This window comes from Salvelinus alpinus, chromosome 24, assembly GCF_045679555.1.
Source record: "Salvelinus alpinus chromosome 24, SLU_Salpinus.1, whole genome shotgun sequence".
Taxonomy (NCBI): Eukaryota; Metazoa; Chordata; class Actinopteri; order Salmoniformes; family Salmonidae; genus Salvelinus; species Salvelinus alpinus.
Genome location: NC_092109.1, coordinates 24,678,631 through 24,696,552, shown reverse-complemented (window position 1 = coordinate 24,696,552; position 17,922 = coordinate 24,678,631). Strand labels below are relative to the sequence as shown.

Below are 17,922 nucleotides of genomic sequence, written 5' to 3'. Positions count from 1 at the left end.
CGCCCTAATAGCAGCCTTAGCACAGAGCTCCTATAAATGTGTACATGTTTCGTTTTTTTACTTTTTAATTGTTGTTTTTTAATGAGCTCTTTTGTATTTGATAACATCAAGTTTTTATTGCATATATCTGGCATTTTTTGAGCCACGGATTTTCAGATTGACTGACAGGTTAACGCTTTTTGGCTTGGCCAGCTAGCTTTTGTTTGAAAAATGCATCTGGACACAGTACCATCTTTTTTGTTTCACCTGGCTGCCAATTCAAGATCTTTTGAGAACATAATTTGAGGAGTCGTCTGAAGCGTGATAGGAATGGGAGATACAGAAATACAGCAGTGCTGAGGCAGAGGGTTCGTAATGAGGATGACTGGTTACTATTCTGAACTTTGTGTGGTGAGGCGCCCAGAGCTGCTGAGGCATCACCCAAGTGGGTGCTACACAGAGTGGAAGAGGAGTCCAGTGGCTGTAAGACTCAGTCTGGTTCCCAGCCTTGCCCTCTACAAGATCATCAGCAGGCTTCATCACCATTGTCTACCATCCTCTGACCAGCTCTCTCTGTTCAAGCCATGAACTGATCTTCTCCATCTTCAGAGGATGCAACTTTCAAATTATTGGCCTCTACTGGCTGACCTTTCATAATATATAGCTTTTCTTTTTTTTTTTTGCTCTTCAAGCAGTTTGAGATTCAATGAAAAGCGCTATAGAAATGTAATAAATTATTATTATTATTATGTTGCAGCAGTATGTAGGAGGTAGATTCTGAGGTGTGAGAAGTGTGGAGGAGGGCATGGAACAAAATAATGTGTAGTTTCAGTTGAAAAAGAGGAGTGTTTCAATTGTGTGGATGGTCATGTTGCTGGGGATCAGAAATGTCCTGTGCTAGTGAGACAGGTTGAAGTTTCCAGGTAGTAGCAGCCGCAGAGAAGTTTTTGGTTATCAGAGATTTTAGTGCAGAATAACTACAGGGGGGTTTGAGAAGGGGTTGCAGCCTCCCAGCCCTATGGCCTGGAGTAGGTTATGTTTGGGCCAAAGTAGTGGGAGGGGGTGGTGAGGATAGTGGTGTATAGGGTTAGATGGCGGTGCAATTTCCTTTTCCTTTTCTCGTGAACAAATGTGCTATGCACTTTCCAAACTGTGAAAGGCAGCAATACGAAACATAGCGTCTAGTCTACCCGAAAGCCCCGCACAAAGAAGAACAAGAGTAACGTCAGAGTTGGGACGTCCCAAGGATCCAAGATAGCATGGACCATAGTGGAAAAAGACCAGACGCGGCAGCGCCATTTTGAACTGTCTGCGAATGGCTGGTGTTGGAAGGACTTGTCGGGGAGGGTGCGCGAGTGATTGAACAAGCCGGGAGAGGGAGGAAAGAAAGTCAAGCAGGAGGGTGGCCCGCAACGTCTGTCCCACTATATAGCGCCATCATTTGAGAAAGACCGCTTGCACGAGTCCATACCCGGACATACAAGCCCGGGAATCGAGCGCGCGGCTAGAATCCCACTCGCCATGGCAGGTAATGTTAGCTAGCTAACTGATAAGACATCTAGCTAGCTACCGGTGGTAATAACGGAACTGTAGCTAGCTAGAGAAGTCTAAATATAGCATTGTAATTTATATATAGCTGCTAACGTTAGCTAGGAAATATACCGGCGGTAATGACGTTATATATAAACAATACTGTATTTAGACGTATCTGCAAGTCTAGCTAATTTAACAAATTGCTAAAGCTAACTAACTAAGTAAGGTAACTCATGAAATATCACTGGCCCTGAACCAATCATCTTCACTGGGGTCCTAGCTCCACGTTCCTCTCACACATCATTACTAGCTAATATGCATCGCTGTCATTTCAAGCTAACTGTTAGTATTATACTGTTGCTAGCCACAGCTCTACCAAAGACTATACTTCCCTTTACCATTGTGGCTATAGTATATAATATAGCTAACTGTCTAAGATAAGGTGAGTTAGCCAGGCGACCAATTATTGTTAGTCAAACTAGCTAGCTTGATAAATTATCCATAATGTGATGGTACTATCGCGTTAGCTAACTAGCTACTGGTAGCTTGCTAGGCCTGTGCGCTGCAAGCTAACCTAAACTTTGAGGGAGACACCGGTGGCATTTGAGTTTCCTCTGTCCTGTATTGTGGGATAGCAAGGCTACTGGTTAGTTCACGTTCTCGAACCACCATTTCTATATGATGTCTTGCAATGGAAGGCTATCTTATCACATTTAGCAGGTTCGCCAGTCGCCGCAGCCAGACTGGCGAGTTGAGCGGGAGTTATGATGTGAAAGATGAGTGGATGATGACTGGCTTCTTCTGAACAGTCCACCTTTAATGCCCCACCACCATCATGGATTAAGCCATGAGTCACAGTTGAGTTTTACAGCTGGATGTAATTCAACTGGATGTGGGATTTGATTTAATATTTACGTGTGCTTGAAAATGGAGATTATCAACACAATATAACTGCCATTTCCCTCAGGTGGATTGCTAGGTGATGATGATAAAGACCTGGCTGAAATCAATCTAATGCAGAATGCATCTAGCTATGACTCAGATTATGCATGAGATTCAGTGTAGGCTGGGAAAACACGTTTTGGTGATTTCTGCAGTGGCGAAACGTGACTAAAGGACCTAGGCTTTCAGAGGGACCAAAAATCTTCCAATACATTGTATCTAACAAAAAAAATCAAGAAAATAAAAAACATAGCTTTACTTAACGCACCCAACATATCTGCTGTAGTCGGACCATTCTAGTTCTATTGAAGGAGGAGCAATACTTTTTGAATGAATCAAACAGCCCTGGCCGTGCTTCGGGCTGCCGCACACACAAAGACAGAACCGGCATAGACACAACGTGACACACAGCATAAAATAATGCACTGTTTACACAACTCATGATAGCCAATACCACTATAACACCATCACCAAAAGGGACAACCGTGTCACATCAAAGGTGACAGACTAATGGTGCTGAAAGAACAGTGACCGTAATACCTGTGCACTCTATGGCACTGAAGGAGAGCTAATTTTGGTCAAACACATAGACACGACTGATAGACAGGCTGCAGCAGTCACACACAGCATTAAAAAAATGTTAAAGAATAAGCAGCCCATTCACTCTAGTAGGTCCCATGAAATTATAACAATACAAAAGCACAACTATTTCATGTCCAAAATGAAATTAACTAGCTATTACTTCCCATTGCAAATACAGTTGAAGTCGGAAGTTTACATACACTTAGGTTGGAGTCATTAAAACTAGTTTTTGAACCACTCCACAAATTTCTTGTTAATTAACAAACTATAGTTTTGGCAAGTTTGTTAGGACATCTACTTTGTGCATGACAAGTAATTTTTCCAGCAATTGTTTACAGACAGATTATTTCACTTAAATGGACAATGACCCCAAGCATACTTCCAAAGTTGTGGCAAAATGGCTTAAGGACAACAATGTCAAGCTATTGGAGTGGCCATCACAAAGCCTTGACCTCAATCACAGAAAATTTGTGGGCAGAATTGAAAAAGCGTGGGTGTGCAAGGAGCCCTATAAACCTGACTCGGTTACACCAGCTCTGTCAGGAGGAATGGGCCAAAATTCACCCAACTTATTGTGGGAAGCTTGTGGAAGGCTACGTTTACATTTTTTTTTTTTCATTTTAGTCATTTAGCAGACGCTCTTATCCAGAGCGACTTACAGTAGAGTGCATACATTTTATTACATTTTTACATACTGAGACAAGGATATCCCTACCGGCCAAACCCTCCCTACCGGCCAAACCCTCCCTAACCCGGACGACGCTATGCCAATTGTGCGTCGCCCCACGGATCTCCCGGTTGCGGCCGGCTGCGACAGAGCCTGGGCGCGAACCCAAAGACTCTGGTGGCGCAGCTAGCACTGCGATGCAGTGCCCTAGACCACTGCGCCACCCGGGAGACTAGGCTACCTGAAATGTTTGACCCAAGTTAAACAATTTGATGGCAATGCTACCAAATACTAATTGAGTGTATGTAAACTTCTGACCCACTGGGAATGTGATGAAAGATATAATAGCTGAAATAAATCATTCTCTCCACTATTATTCTGACATTTCACATTCTTAAAATAAATTGGTGATCCTAACTGACCTAAGACATTTTTACTAGGATTAAATGTCAGGAATTGTGAAAAACTGAGTTTAAATGTGTTTGGCTACGGTGTATGTGAACTTCCGACTTCAACTGTATATTTTATTACGTTCCTCACACTAACCGGTGGTCTAAGGTTTAAATGCAACAATGTTTCAGTCATGTGCTGTTGAAACTACCACAACTCAAAAACCAACTCAAAATATTTTTGCCTCACTGGTTTGATGACAACCTGCAGAACACAGTCGGCTACGTTTTGGAATGATACAGGTTCACCAAAATAGAAAGATCACCACAACACTTTTTTTTTCAATTACTCATCGATTATCATGTTGAAATAAATTGTGCGAGAGGTAGGAGATGAGGTTGCGCATCCTGTTAAAATCAACACAGCAAAAAAACAAAAATAATCTGGGAATACTGTGTACATTACTGGTTGATGGACAATTTCTAGAAGAGAGCTAGCTACATTTTGAAGTGTTGCCCACGCGGTAACTAACGCAACACTTTTTTTTTTGTTAATCAGTTCCATGGATATCAGGGTGAAATCAATAGAACCGGGAGCAAACGTTTGGGGTGTAGCTCAGTTTAAAATAACACTATTCAAAGGCCACATGGAAACGTGGAATAACCTACACATGGTTGGTTAGATGAGAACTTGTAGAAGGCTAATTTCTATATTTTGGAATGGTGGATGTTGATTTCGGGAGGCTGCCATCACGGAAAACGGAACCAATCACTTTTTCTGTTAACCTCAAAAAATCACAACCCGCCATAGAATATCAACAGTGACAACGGTTGTCTGCTTTTAAGTCATAGTTTGACTGTCAAATCAGTGTATTGGATGGTGGCCCAGCGCGTATGACAAAATCAATAGTACAAAACAAAATATGTTGATCTGTTTTGAGCAACTGATCTTGTCATCGTCACCAATCTGAGGTAAAAAGGATGTGTAATTCAATCTGGTCAAAGCATCCACTTGTGTGATGTAGTAATACGTACTGTCCACATCATGGAAAGTAGAGCAACGTACATTAATTAGATATGCCAAAATAATTCCGTTTTAATTTAGGATGGTAAATTAAGCAAATTCACAGATTTTTACAGTCACATATTTCTCACTAGTTTAACCATTTTAGAAATAAATAAATCCTCTTATGCACAGTTTAACTGTGCACTCTAGAAATAACTCCCCATAGTGACTGTGCAGCAGCCCATTCATTCGACTTCCCTATTCAGTGTGACAAAATAGGCAGCGCTCTAAATATAGACCTGTCTGCCTTCCAGCATGTATTGTAAGTTAGCCAGCTAAATAGGCCTTTGCAATGCCTCTTTAATGATGGAATTAGGGCTGGTCGATTTATATCGAATTCATTCGGGTTCATGTTTTGAGCAATATTCCAAATGCCTGTATCACAAGAATCAAGGTTTTGTATTTTTTGTTTTTATGCGCGATTATGTCCTCTTGTCTTTTTGGTCTCATCTCCTTCGCTCCTTCTGTGCTGTGTGCACCTTCCCATTTACACCGGAGATCTGAATATAATGACGAGATACTCATGTCTCTGCCCTAACAATCGGAGTCGTTGTCCCAAAGCCTGGAAGGCTGGAGACCAAGCTTAGGTCCAAAATAAACCCATATAAATGCATTGGGCTTATTTTGGACAGATTTTGGCAATAGTGAAACCTCTCGCTTTGCCTCTTCCCCTCTGTTTACACACACACACACAGAAACCAAGCCCCTGCCACTCACACCATTGAAGTTGAGAGATTTCTACTTCTCTGACAAGCGGTTTCAACTCGCTATTTGCTTTTGAGGTTTGGTCCAATAGAATCAGTCATATTAACATCAAAGCACACTGAGAAATTATTTTACTGAAATAGAGGAAGTTGACCTTTCTAACGATACATTTTTATGTTCCAACTACTCAAATTGCGTTCAGAGAAGACCCTACTAAAACAGGAGTATCATTGAACATTGATTCTGGAAAATGAATGCGCAATTGATTGCGTGTTGTATTGCGTTACCATGTAGCGCTAGCATCATTTTAGCCAAAGACTTATACTGTCTAGTCTGTGTTTTATAAATGTGCAATAAGCATCCAACACTATTTTATAAGGAATTGGCAGCTTGTTCTCATTCTGCAAAATAAGCTAGGCTACTTGATTTCAAAATTGGAACAAAGTGGAAGGCAAACATCCTTTTCAGATGGACAGAAGGGTGTGTTCATAACAATTCAACTGTTATGCCTTTTTTTAAATAGCAAGTAGGTGGCAACTTGAAATAAAGATTATCTGGCTATTCACTAGCACGTGGGATTGTGCTTGAAGTTGTTTGAAACCTGTGTTGATTTTCTATAAAGCGTGCTACAAGAGGTTAGTAATTATTAGTGAAAATGCATAATGCATGGTTCTGGTTAAATTTGTAACAAAAAGGGCATTTTCATGGACAGACATGAATGCCAGATGAGTGATTATTGCAAAAAAAAGTTTATATTTACCCTAATTTCACATGCTCTGAATTCATTAGATTATTGCTGACTGTTTGAAATGCAGTGTATTTGACCTTTTAATTGTACAACAAAGCTTTTTTTTTTTTTGCCCATAAATTTGGAATAATCTAGATATGATTTCTAGGCCATATCGCCCAGCCCTAGATGGAATAAGTTATTACTTGTTGACAAATGGCTCTATGGTGCTTGTATCACGATTTTCTGCAGAGGCAGATGACAACCTAATTTAGCATACTAACCACAATTACAATTGTGATCACTTGTAGTCAGCCTAGTAACATGCTATATGTTTGAGGGTTCTGTAGTTCACCAGAATAAACCAGTCCCATTGCCTTTTATCGATAGGACATTAGGCTTCACCCTCTGCATTGAGAACCTCATTGTCATAACCGCTCCTCCTGCAGTTATCACACACCCAACCAATCTACACCCCAAACTTATATTTGTATGGACAAATCTAACCAGTTCCATTGTGCAATGAAATAAATGATTACATGTGGAAATGTACAACTCAACCTGTTTCATTGTGCAATGCCAGTTTTCAATCAAGTACCTGTCAGGACTAGTTATACTGTACCTGTATTAACCCAGCAAGAGAGAGAGATTTTGATATTGACACATTTGAGGCTGGCTGTGCACAAATCTCTTTGGGGAAAGTTATATTTCTGCTCTACAGTGCATTCGGAAAGTATTCAGACCCTTGACCTTTTCCACATTTTGTTACGTTACAGCATTATTCTAATTTTTTTAATTTTTTTTAATCCTCATCAATCTACACACAATACCCCATAGTGACAAAAATAGGTTTTTCAAAGAAAGAAAAAAAATATTACAAATAAATACTAACTGCAATATCACATTTACATAAGTATTCAGACCCTTTACTCAGTACTTTGTTGAAACACCTTTGGCAGCAATTACAACCTCGAGTCTTCTTGGGTATGACGCTACAAGCTTGGCACTGTATTTGGGTTACTCCCATTCTTCTCTGCAGATCCTCAAGCTCTGTCAGGTTGGATGGGGTGGGTCGCTGCACAGCTATTTTCAGGTCTCCGGAGATGTTAAATCGGGTTCAAGTCCTGGCTCTGACTGGGCCACTCAAGGACATTCAGAGACTTGTCCCAAAGTCACTCCTGCATTGTCTTGGCTGTGTGCTTAGGGTTGTTGTCCTGTTGGAAGGTGAACCTTCGCCCCAGTCTAAGGTCCTGAGCACTCTGGAGCAGGTTTTCATCAAGGATCTCTCTGTACTTTGCGCCGTTCATCTTTCCCTCGATCCTTACTAGTCTCCCAGTCCCTGCTGCTGAAAAACATCCCCACAGCATGATTCTGCCACCACCATGCTTCACTGTAGGGACGGTGCCAGGTTTCCTCTCGATGTGAACCTTGGCATTCAGGCCAAAGAGTTCAATCTTGATTTCATCAGACCAGAGAATCTTGATTTTCATGGTCTGAGTTTTTTAGGTGCCTATTGGCAAACTCCCAAGCGGGCTGTTATGTGTCTTTTACTGAGGAGTGGCTTCCGTCTGGCCACTTCTCCCCCGATTGCTCAGTTTGGCCGAGCGGCCAGCTCTAGGAAGTCTTGGTGGTTCCAAACTTCTTCCATTTAAGAATAATGGAGGCCACTGTGTTCTTGGGGACCTTCTATGCTGCAGAGGTTTTTTTGGTACCCTTCTCCAGATATGTGCCTCGACACAATCCTGTCTCGGAGCTCTACGGACAATTCCTTCGACATCATGGCTTGGTTTTTGCTCTGACACGCACTGTCAACTGTGGGAACTTAGACAGATGTGTGCCTTTCCAAATCCTGTCCAATCAATTGAATTTACCACAGGTGGACTTCAATCAAGTTGTAGAAACATCTCAAGGATGATCAATGGAAACAGGATGCACCTGAGCTCAATTTCGAGTCTCATAGCAAAGGGACTGAATACTTATGTAAATAAGGTATTACTGTTTATTTTTATACATTTGCAAACATTTCTAAAAACCTGTTTTTGCTTTGTCATTATGGGGTATTGTGTGTAGATTGAGGGGGGAAAAGATTTAGGCTAACGTAACATTTGGGAAAAGGTCAAGGGGTCTGAATACTTTCCAAATGCACTGTATTATAGAAATATCGTACTGTAGTATTCCCCCTGCCTTGACCTAGTTAGTGTATGTTGTTGGACCTTTTGACATTAACAGCTGTTGATCTTGAGCTGTGCCTCAGTACCTGCGAGTTGTATCTCCTAGTGTATTGTCAATAGGCTGTGGAAGTACAGTCCTAGGCCATTGCTGTTCAATTTTACTGTATTGTCTGTCCATGAAGTATAATGTTATTAAAGACAAATTGGCTTATTGCACGAGATCAGACCAAGACAGACACAGAATGACCTTCTGAGACTGTCTACACATTTTCTCACTGCAATGGTCAGGATACAGGCTCCCCCCTCTCTTCTAAACTCCTCTTCCTGTCAGATTTGTAACGTAAACCGTCATGCGATATCTTGATCCGTAACTGTCATTCTGCCATTTCAGGAACTGGAGGTGGGAGCAATGACGTGCAGTGGTGCTTCTCACAGGTGAAGGGTGCCATCGATGATGACGTGGCCGAAGGTAAGAGCCCTTACTCACATTGGTCATAGCAACAGTAGTACTGTACAATGGCAGTACTTGTTGCAGAATCATCATGGAGTCCTAGTAGTTGTTAATCATAGTAATTTATTGTAAACTATTGTGCTGGATAAATCCTAGTGAATGAGACACGCTCATCCACTTATCTTGCATTCCTTTGCGGTCACCCATGTCTCCTAATCTCCATAAATATTACACTGCTATCCTTGCAAACAGTCCAACACTATGTGCAAGAGTGGCTGCGAAGTTGATTTCTGACAGTGGCTTGCTTGCTGCTTTCTCTTGTTGGCTTTTGTCCTGTGGCCTCTCTCATGCTGACAGTCTGTCTAAACATCCAGCAAAGGTACACTGTACGCCGAGTTGCCAAGCAATTCTATCCTCTCCAGCAAGTCGCCAACCTGCACGCGTTTTGCGTACCATGGCTGTAATTTGAGGTCCTAGTACCCTGGTACGAAAAATACCATAAAATACGCAAATAATAGGCTTCGACTTGGCACATTTTTGTTTTTTGACAACAGTCTGAAGTTGGAACTGAGCCAATCAGAGGACTTGGGCGAGGACGAAAAAAACTCTTAAATCTCTGCTCTGGCCTTCCTTGGGCCCACCCCCCAGAGTCATAGTATTATTTTCCTCCCTCATGCTGGATGGCAGCCCTCCACTTCGTCCCCGTTGACACCAATGATGTGTGAGGAAAATGGTAGCAATAAACATTTCCCAACATTGTATGTGTTAACCTCTACCGCTTCTCTCTCCCGGATCCGGGATCCTCCTCATCAAAAAAGCTGACTAGCATAGCCTAGCCTAACGCGACAGGGATATCATAGAATATAATTTTCATGAAATCACAAGTCCAATACAGCAAATAAAAGATAAACATCTTGTGAATCCAGCCATAATTTCCAATTTTTAAAATGTTTTACAGCGAAAACACTATGTATTTCTATTAGCTAACCACAATAGCAAAAGACTCAACCGCATATTTTCACAATTTTTCTACCGCATAGGTAGCTATCACAAAACCGACCAAATAGAGATATAATTAGTCACTAACCAAGAAACAACTTCATCAGATGACAGTCTTATAACATGTTATACAATAAATGTATGTTTTGTTCGAAAATGTGCATATTTGAGGTATAAATCATAGTTTTACATTGCAGCTACCATCAAAAATAGCACCAAAGCAGCCAGAATAATTAGAGAGCAACGTGAAATACCTAAATACTCATCATAAAACATTTATGAAAAATACATGGTGTACAGCAAATGAAAGATAAACATCTTGTGAATCCAGCCAATATTTCCGATTTTTAAGTGTTTTACAGCGAAAACACAATATAGCATTATATTAGCTTACCACAATAGCCAAACACACAAATGCATTTATTAGCAGCAAAAGGTAGCGATCGCAAAAACCAGCAAAAGATATAAAATTAATCACTAACCTTGACCAACTTCATCAGATGACAGTCTTATAACATCAGGTTATACAATACACTTATGTTTTGTTCGAAAATGTGCATATTTAGAGCTGCAAACCGTGGTTATACATTGTGAATATGTAGCATCGATTCTCCAGAATGTCTGGAGCTATTTTGGACACTCGCCTAATCTGACCAAAGAACTCATCATAAACTTTACTAAAAAAATTGTTCTTACTTTTGCTGAGCTTCCATCAGAATCTTGTACAAGGAGTCCTTGGTCAAGAATAAATCGTTGTTTGGTTTTAGAATGTCCTTTTCTCCTGTCGAATTCGTGCCACAATGCTAGCCAATGTTGATGACGTTCCCAATTTCTCTCGACGCAGAGAACGGAAAACTCAAAGTCCCAATAAACGTTAAATAATCTGATAAAACTCGTTTGAAAAAACATTCTTTACGATGTTATTATCACATGTATCAAATAAAATCATAGCCGGAGATATTAGCCGTGTATACCGAACGCTTATCATAAGACAATATGGAGGTGCTTCCCGCGCCTAGGTAGAGAAAGGAAATTCTGGACACGTCATTCCAAAAGCTCTTGTTCGACCTCAGATCAAGCTAGACACCCCATTCCACCTTCCACTGCCTGTTGACATCTAGTGGAAGGCGTATGCAGTGCATGCATATCCATAAATATAAGGCAATTCAATAGGCAGGCCCTGAAACAGAGCCTCGTTTTCAGATTTTTCACTTCCTGTCTGGATGTTTGCTGCCAAATGAGTTCTGTTTTACTCACAGATATAATTCAAACAGTTTTAGAAATTTGAGTGTTTTCTATCCAATAGTAATAATAATATGCATATTGTATGATCTAGAATAGACTACGAGGCCATTTAAATTGGGCACGATTTTTCCCCAAAGTGAAAACAGCGCCCCCTATTAAGAAGTTAATCAACCACTATTTTGTAGTTATGTGCTTATCTCCTTAGGTAAGGCGTCTTTATGACGAATGTAGTTAGCTACAGCATTTAGTAAACTAGGCGAACAGTTTCTTGCCGGCACATGCTTTGATCCCCGCAACCATAGTAGGAGGAAGTGCATTGACTAGCAAGGAAGTGCGTGTTGTTGTGGTAGTTCAGTGTGTGTTGCTACGTGGTAGAAAACAGACACGGCAGAGAGCTGTTCCACTAATATCGCTCTTCAGAGAAAGTAATGTCAGGCTGTTAGATTAGTAGGCCTATATGTTAATTAATCAGTTCTTGATCTGACCTCTTGATATAGCCTTATGTGTTCATTTTTGCAATGAAAAAAAATATTGCAGTACTGGTATGTCACAGCCCTACTTTTAATTCGAATACCCCCTAAGTTTAATCTAGAAAAATGTGTCATTGAGACCACCTTAATTTAAGTTAGGATCAAACACTCTACTACTGTGTTGGCTACAGTGTTTGCTATAATGTAAGACTCTAGGTTTCAGAAAATCGCAGTTACATGTTTTTGAAAAATGCTAAATGCTCGACCTCCCCCGTACCCAACCTCAGGGCTACATCACCACCACCCAATCCTAGGGAGAGCCCTGATTGTACAATGAAACATATTTCTGGTTTGCTGCTGAAGTGCAGCAGATTACCAAGTGTCCGTAAGTCTATAGTCTACTATTCCTACTGAGCAAGTATTCTGCCAACAACATTATTGGGCTAATAAAGGTGCATTTGCCTGTGATTTGAGCAGTGTGGGTGTCGTGGTCCGCCTCTGGGCTGAAGTGGTAGGTCTGGATCCTAGATCAGTCTGAACCTGCACAGAAGGTGAACTGATTCACTGTGTGCACTGCTTCTGGTCGTATGTCAATCTCGTAAGGATTTAGTGTGTGTGTTACTCTGTAGACTGGCACTAGGCATATGTATGTGTGGTAAATGGGGGGGTGGGGTGTCAGTCAGGGTATTGACAACGTGGCATTCAGCCTCCCCCATCCTCACACGCGATACAAACACTCACCCACATACCCCCACCCTCGGCCCCAGGGTGTTCAGCCCAGACAATGGCCTCCTGCTGCAACCTTTCTCGGCATTGTCTTTCTGCTCCAATAGGCAACAAAGCGTGTGTGTGTCCGCCTCTGTCTAAAAAGCCTCCATACTGCTGTTGGTGTAATGTGTGCTGCGGCCTGTAGAAACTAGGTTACCGATCATTGTGTGTCTGCTTTGGATGCGTTCACATCCTCAGTAGAATACTATGGCCTGCCTCAACTCATCCAGGCCTAAGACTCCAGCTCCTAGACATCAGACAGACTCCCGAACTAATCCAATGCCTGTAATGCTGACATGCTACCTGCCCTTGCATGGATACAATCACCTGAAATTCCTTAAGTGTTGGATAGAAAATGATAGTGGCCTAATTTCTTGTTTTCCTGACGTTGTTCAGCCGACATCATATCTACTGTGGAGTTCAACCACTCAGGAGAGCTGCTAGCCACAGGAGACAAGGGCGGCAGGGTCGTCATCTTTCAGCAGGAAATAGAGGTATGGCTGCCTGTCTGGAAGTTTAGTTTGAATTCAAAATCTGCATTATTAATTCTAGTTGCGTTTGAATGAAAAGGAGGTGATGAGGAAAACAAAAGCTAACATTTTCCAGCCTTTCCTTTGCCTTTCTCCATCCCTTACTCCATATCCTCTTTTCCTCCTAACAGAATAAGAGTCAGCCACAGTGCCGCAGTGAGTACAATGTTTACAGCACTTTCCAGAGCCATGAGCCCGAGTTTGACTACTTGAAAAGTTTGGAGATTGAGGAGAAGATCAATAAAATCCGCTGGCTGCCCCAGAAGAACGCAGCTCAGTTCCTGTTGTCCACTAACGGTTAGTCAGTTACCTTCACCTACAACCAGCCAGTTCACTCTGGTGAACCTTTGTACATGGATGACATCACATCACCGCGCTTTGTTTGGCTGATAAATATATTTATCTACTTGTCTGTTCTGATTGGCAGACAAAACTATAAAGTTGTGGAAGATCAGTGAACGAGACAAGAGACTGGAGGGCTACAACCTGAAAGAGGAGGATGGACGCTGCATTGACCCCAACACTGTCACTGCACTTCGGGTATCTGCTTAGCTAGCTGATTACATTCCAGGGGCTATAGTATAGAGAGACACTTGTTGTCACTGTGTGGGCGTTGCCCATACTCATAGACCCTCACCCGCTAACTCTTCCCTCTGTGCCCTTGCAGGTGCCCGTGTTTAGACCTATGGACCTTATGGTGGAGGCGAGCCCTCGAAGGGTGTTTGCCAACGCCCACACCTACCACATCAACTCCATCTCAATTAACAGTGACCATGAGACATATCTATCCGCAGACGACCTGCGCATCAACCTCTGGCACCAGGAGATCACTGACCGCAGCTTCAGTATCCTCAACCAGTTGTTAATTATTGTGTGTGTGTGTGTGCCACCAGTTTATCCCGAATACCTTCTCAGTAGTTGATAGTCCCCCTTGACTCTAGCCCCTCCAAGACATTGTGGATATAAAGCCAGTCAACATGGAGGAGCTGACCGAGGTGATCACAGCAGCTGAGTTCCATCCTAACCAGTGCAACACCTTTGTCTACAGCAGCAGTAAGGGCTCCATCCGCCTCTGTGACATGAGGGCATCAGCGCTATGTGACAAGCACTCCAAACGTGAGTACCTATGATCACCAGTCACTTAGAGGCTTCAGCATCAACCTCTATATTAGGGGCTTACACATTTGACCACATTTGACCAATGGCTTGAATGAATTCACATCGCTGCTGAGGACAGGTGTGGGAATATCTTGGAAAAGCCTAGCTAGCACAGCAACATGCACTTATTGCTAATAGCAGTTTATAAATTAACGTTACCTCATCTCCCCATCCAGTGTTCGAGGAGCCAGAGGACCCCAGTAACCGCTCCTTCTTCTCTGAGATCATTTCATCCATCTCGGATGTCAAGTTCAGCCACAACGGACGCTACATGATGACCAGGGACTACCTGTCTGTCAAGATCTGGGACCTGAACATGGAGACCAGGCCTGTGGAGACTTTCCAGGTGAGACTGGTAGAGGGAGTGTGGGGCATACCAGGTGGGACTGGCAGAGAGAAGGGGGGGGGGGGGCGTACCAGGTGGGACTGGCAGAGGGAGTGTGTTTGAGGTTGGGGAAAGTCAACAGACTTGGTAGTTTGTGTGCATGCATGACTGTAAGTCACTTTGAATAAATCTGTCTGCTAAATGGCATATTATAGGGTGTCAATCAAAAATATTTTTGGGGACCAGTGGGTAAAATATGTTAATTATGTAGATAATTCTCTAAGAAAACCAATGGTCCAAACCTCACCCCTCTATAATAACCCAGTCAAAAATTAGGAAAATTGCACCGCGTCAGCTAGGCTGGATGCTGTGCGAGAATTAAGCTACCAGACAGGCTCCCATTGAACTCATCTTTGTTCTCGAATCCGCATGACATAAAACAATATCGAGGTAATATGGATATTGATTTTGAGACGTGATATGTAGTATTTTCATATGTTAGTATACACTTTTCATATTAATGTGAAGATTTCTCACAAAAACAAGCGTATCTCTGTGAAATGTCAACGGAGCACTGAAACATGTCAAATCCTCAAGTTGCTTCGAGAAATCTGCACCGCTCTGTCAGCAGAGCTCTGTGCTTTTTATCGGATTTATTAGGTTACAAAATCCAACTATGGATACACTGTTAATGAAATGTTAGAGCGAGACCCCACTGAACAATTCAGAACATGAATAATCATATTTGTCTGGGTAAATATGCATTTTATAACCTAAGGAAGTCTAATTTAATAACCAAAGCATGTTTTCACCCACTCTGGGCAGAGTGGGTTGACACCCGACATATTATTATATATGGTAGATTTTTTTTTATTTTATTTTTTTATATAAGAGTATGTTTTTATCAAGGACTGACCCACCTCATTTTCTTTATGCTGTTTCAGACAATGTCCACTAGAGGGTTCTCTAAGATTATGTTCTTGCTGGACTGCTGCACTATCGCACCTTGAAAGAATTAGAACCCAAACAATGAGTTTTACTTTGAACTTATTTAATGGTGTTGTTAGCCATTTCAATCATCTGGACCTGCACATTCGAATCAAAATGACCCTCCTAAATACCCAGAGTTGACCCCTGTGGTGAACTCTGAGCTGAGGTTAGAGTATGTGACTCTATGTTGAAGACCTTTGACCTGTCTGTCTCCCTCCACGGCAGGTTCACGAGTACCTCAGGAGTAAGCTGTGCTCGCTCTATGAGAACGACTGCATCTTTGACAAGTTTGAGTGCTGCTGGAATGGAAATGACAGGTTAGCATTGCCAAGTTCACATTGTATTCATAAATGACAATAACAAGCCCTAGGTTCTTAATTTCTTGTTTTAATCCTCTCCCTCATTTCCCTCTACAGTGTGGTGATGACAGGCTCGTACAACAACTTCTTCCGGATGTTTGACCGGGGCCAGCGGTGGGACGTGACCCTGGAAGCGTCCCGGGAGAGCAGTAAGCCACGGCAGGTCCTGAAGCCCCGCAAGGTGTGTGCCGGCGGGAAGCGGAAGAAGGACGAGATCAGCGTAGACAGCCTGGACTTCAACAAGAAAATCCTCCACACTGCCTGGCACCCCCAGGACAACATCATTGCCGTGGCAACCACCAACAACCTATACATATTTCAGGACAAAGTGAACTAGATGTGCACGTGAAGGCAGACATGACATCCACTACCTTCAGCCTCTAATTTTAGTCCAGGACAGTGATTGAGTGACAACAACGTCACAGTCAACAACAAAAAACCTGTCATTGGACAAAACAGACTATGCCATGTTTCCAGGTGTGGAAAACTGAAACCTCATTCTTGCCCACCATCAGCCTCTGTGGCACAGTGACACGTCGCTCAACTTATTGTTTCGGTGATGTTGTGCCAATCTGTGTGCCGCCCGCCAAGTATCGCCCCACCCAGCCCAGCCTCAGGGCAACATGGGTAAAGAGCACCATTTTATATGTTTGTCTGACAAGCACACTTTTTTTGCTGATGGTTAGAAAAATCAAAACACACCTAGAACCATCCCTACACCTGTTCAACTCCTTTCATTGTCTGGTGCCATAGTCATGTTTTTTTATTAGTCAACTGCCAAGCTGTTCATTTTTTGTTTTTAATTCAATTGCAAGAACTGGAGTTTTTAATTTTAATTTTATTATTCTTCATAGTTGGAAAGGAAAAGGCGCAATGCTTGCTCACCGTTAAATTATTTGTTTTATTTAAGCAAGGTTAAAAGATTAACGTTTCGGCCTTCATCATATCACATATTTCTTCACATGTGCACGCACAAACAATTAATGCATACACAAACCCAATCGGAAACAAACTCACACTTATTAAAGAGCCTAGCTCTCTCAAAGCTGTTGGTGGACTGCTGCACCTCAGAGGAACACTTTAAAACATGTACTGAGAGCATGTTGTATGTAGTGTGACTGGTCCTTTCTGCACACACTACTAGATGCACAACCAGTCTGTCTGGCCCAGTGAGGACTCCTTGCTATTGCTGTGAGTGGACCAGCAGGCTAAGGCTTGGGAGAGAATTGACTGAGTCTGGGAACCAGAGTTCTTGCTGTGTCTTGTCGTTCTTTTTTTCCTGTTGACGGTTTTCTGTTGTCAAAGAAGTGCTATAGGTATCATACTTGATCTGTATCATTGTACTCCATTAGTATAACGCAAATGACATATTGAAACGCTATAGATGTGTGTAGCGTTTTAAGCCGGCATTTCATGAAGAACTGCCACCATACTAGTGGCTAGGTTCAAGGAAAATCCTGAATCTGAGTGCCCATTACCATGATCTTGCTCATCAAGCCTGTGTCTACACCAGTGAAATTTGAAGGTTGAAATCATGATGATGTTTGACAATAATTACAAATACAATCCAACTCCAACTGTTGTAAATCTACAATGACAGGAATAAAGTAAATACCTTTTTTTTTTTACTAATGTGTCATGCCCTGGTCATTACATTCTGCTTCAGAATAGACCGTATTCCTGCCATAGTCTGAGGATAACCCCCCACATGGAAATAGGAGTACTGACTATTCCCCAGGTACATGACATTATTATACAGGGACTTGTATATGTGCACCGTAGGGTACATGCATATGTGCACATTCTCCAATTAAAAAGGTATTTCAGTTCTTGGAAATATACAGATGCCAGTAATTGTGAAAGTAG

General features: G+C 42.1%; 1 protein-coding gene across 1 annotated transcript; it reads left to right on the top strand.

The window, feature by feature from the left end:
* The first annotated feature begins 1,261 nt into the window (after positions 1 to 1,261).
* LOC139552381 (serine/threonine-protein phosphatase 2A 55 kDa regulatory subunit B alpha isoform-like) lies at positions 1,262 to 17,684 on the top strand. The gene is made up of 10 exons (XM_071364093.1): positions 1,262 to 1,507; positions 9,153 to 9,230; positions 13,091 to 13,188; positions 13,356 to 13,521; positions 13,652 to 13,764; positions 13,892 to 14,069; positions 14,176 to 14,340; positions 14,559 to 14,728; positions 15,923 to 16,014; positions 16,114 to 17,684. The coding sequence occupies exons 1-10, from the start codon at positions 1,501 to 1,503 to the stop codon at positions 16,391 to 16,393; spliced, it is 1,347 nt and encodes a 448-aa protein (XP_071220194.1). The 5' UTR covers positions 1,262 to 1,500; the 3' UTR covers positions 16,394 to 17,684.
* The last annotated feature ends 238 nt before the right edge of the window (positions 17,685 to 17,922 follow it).

Excerpts from the sequence above, each read along its gene's own strand:
- LOC139552381 (XM_071364093.1), top strand. Across the intron at positions 13,522-13,651 it reads GTTCCTGTTGTCCACTAACG|ACAAAACTATAAAGTTGTGG; the intron begins GTTAGTCAGTTA and ends TCTGATTGGCAG. Across the intron at positions 14,070-14,175 it reads GATCACTGACCGCAGCTTCA|ACATTGTGGATATAAAGCCA; the intron begins GTATCCTCAACC and ends AGCCCCTCCAAG.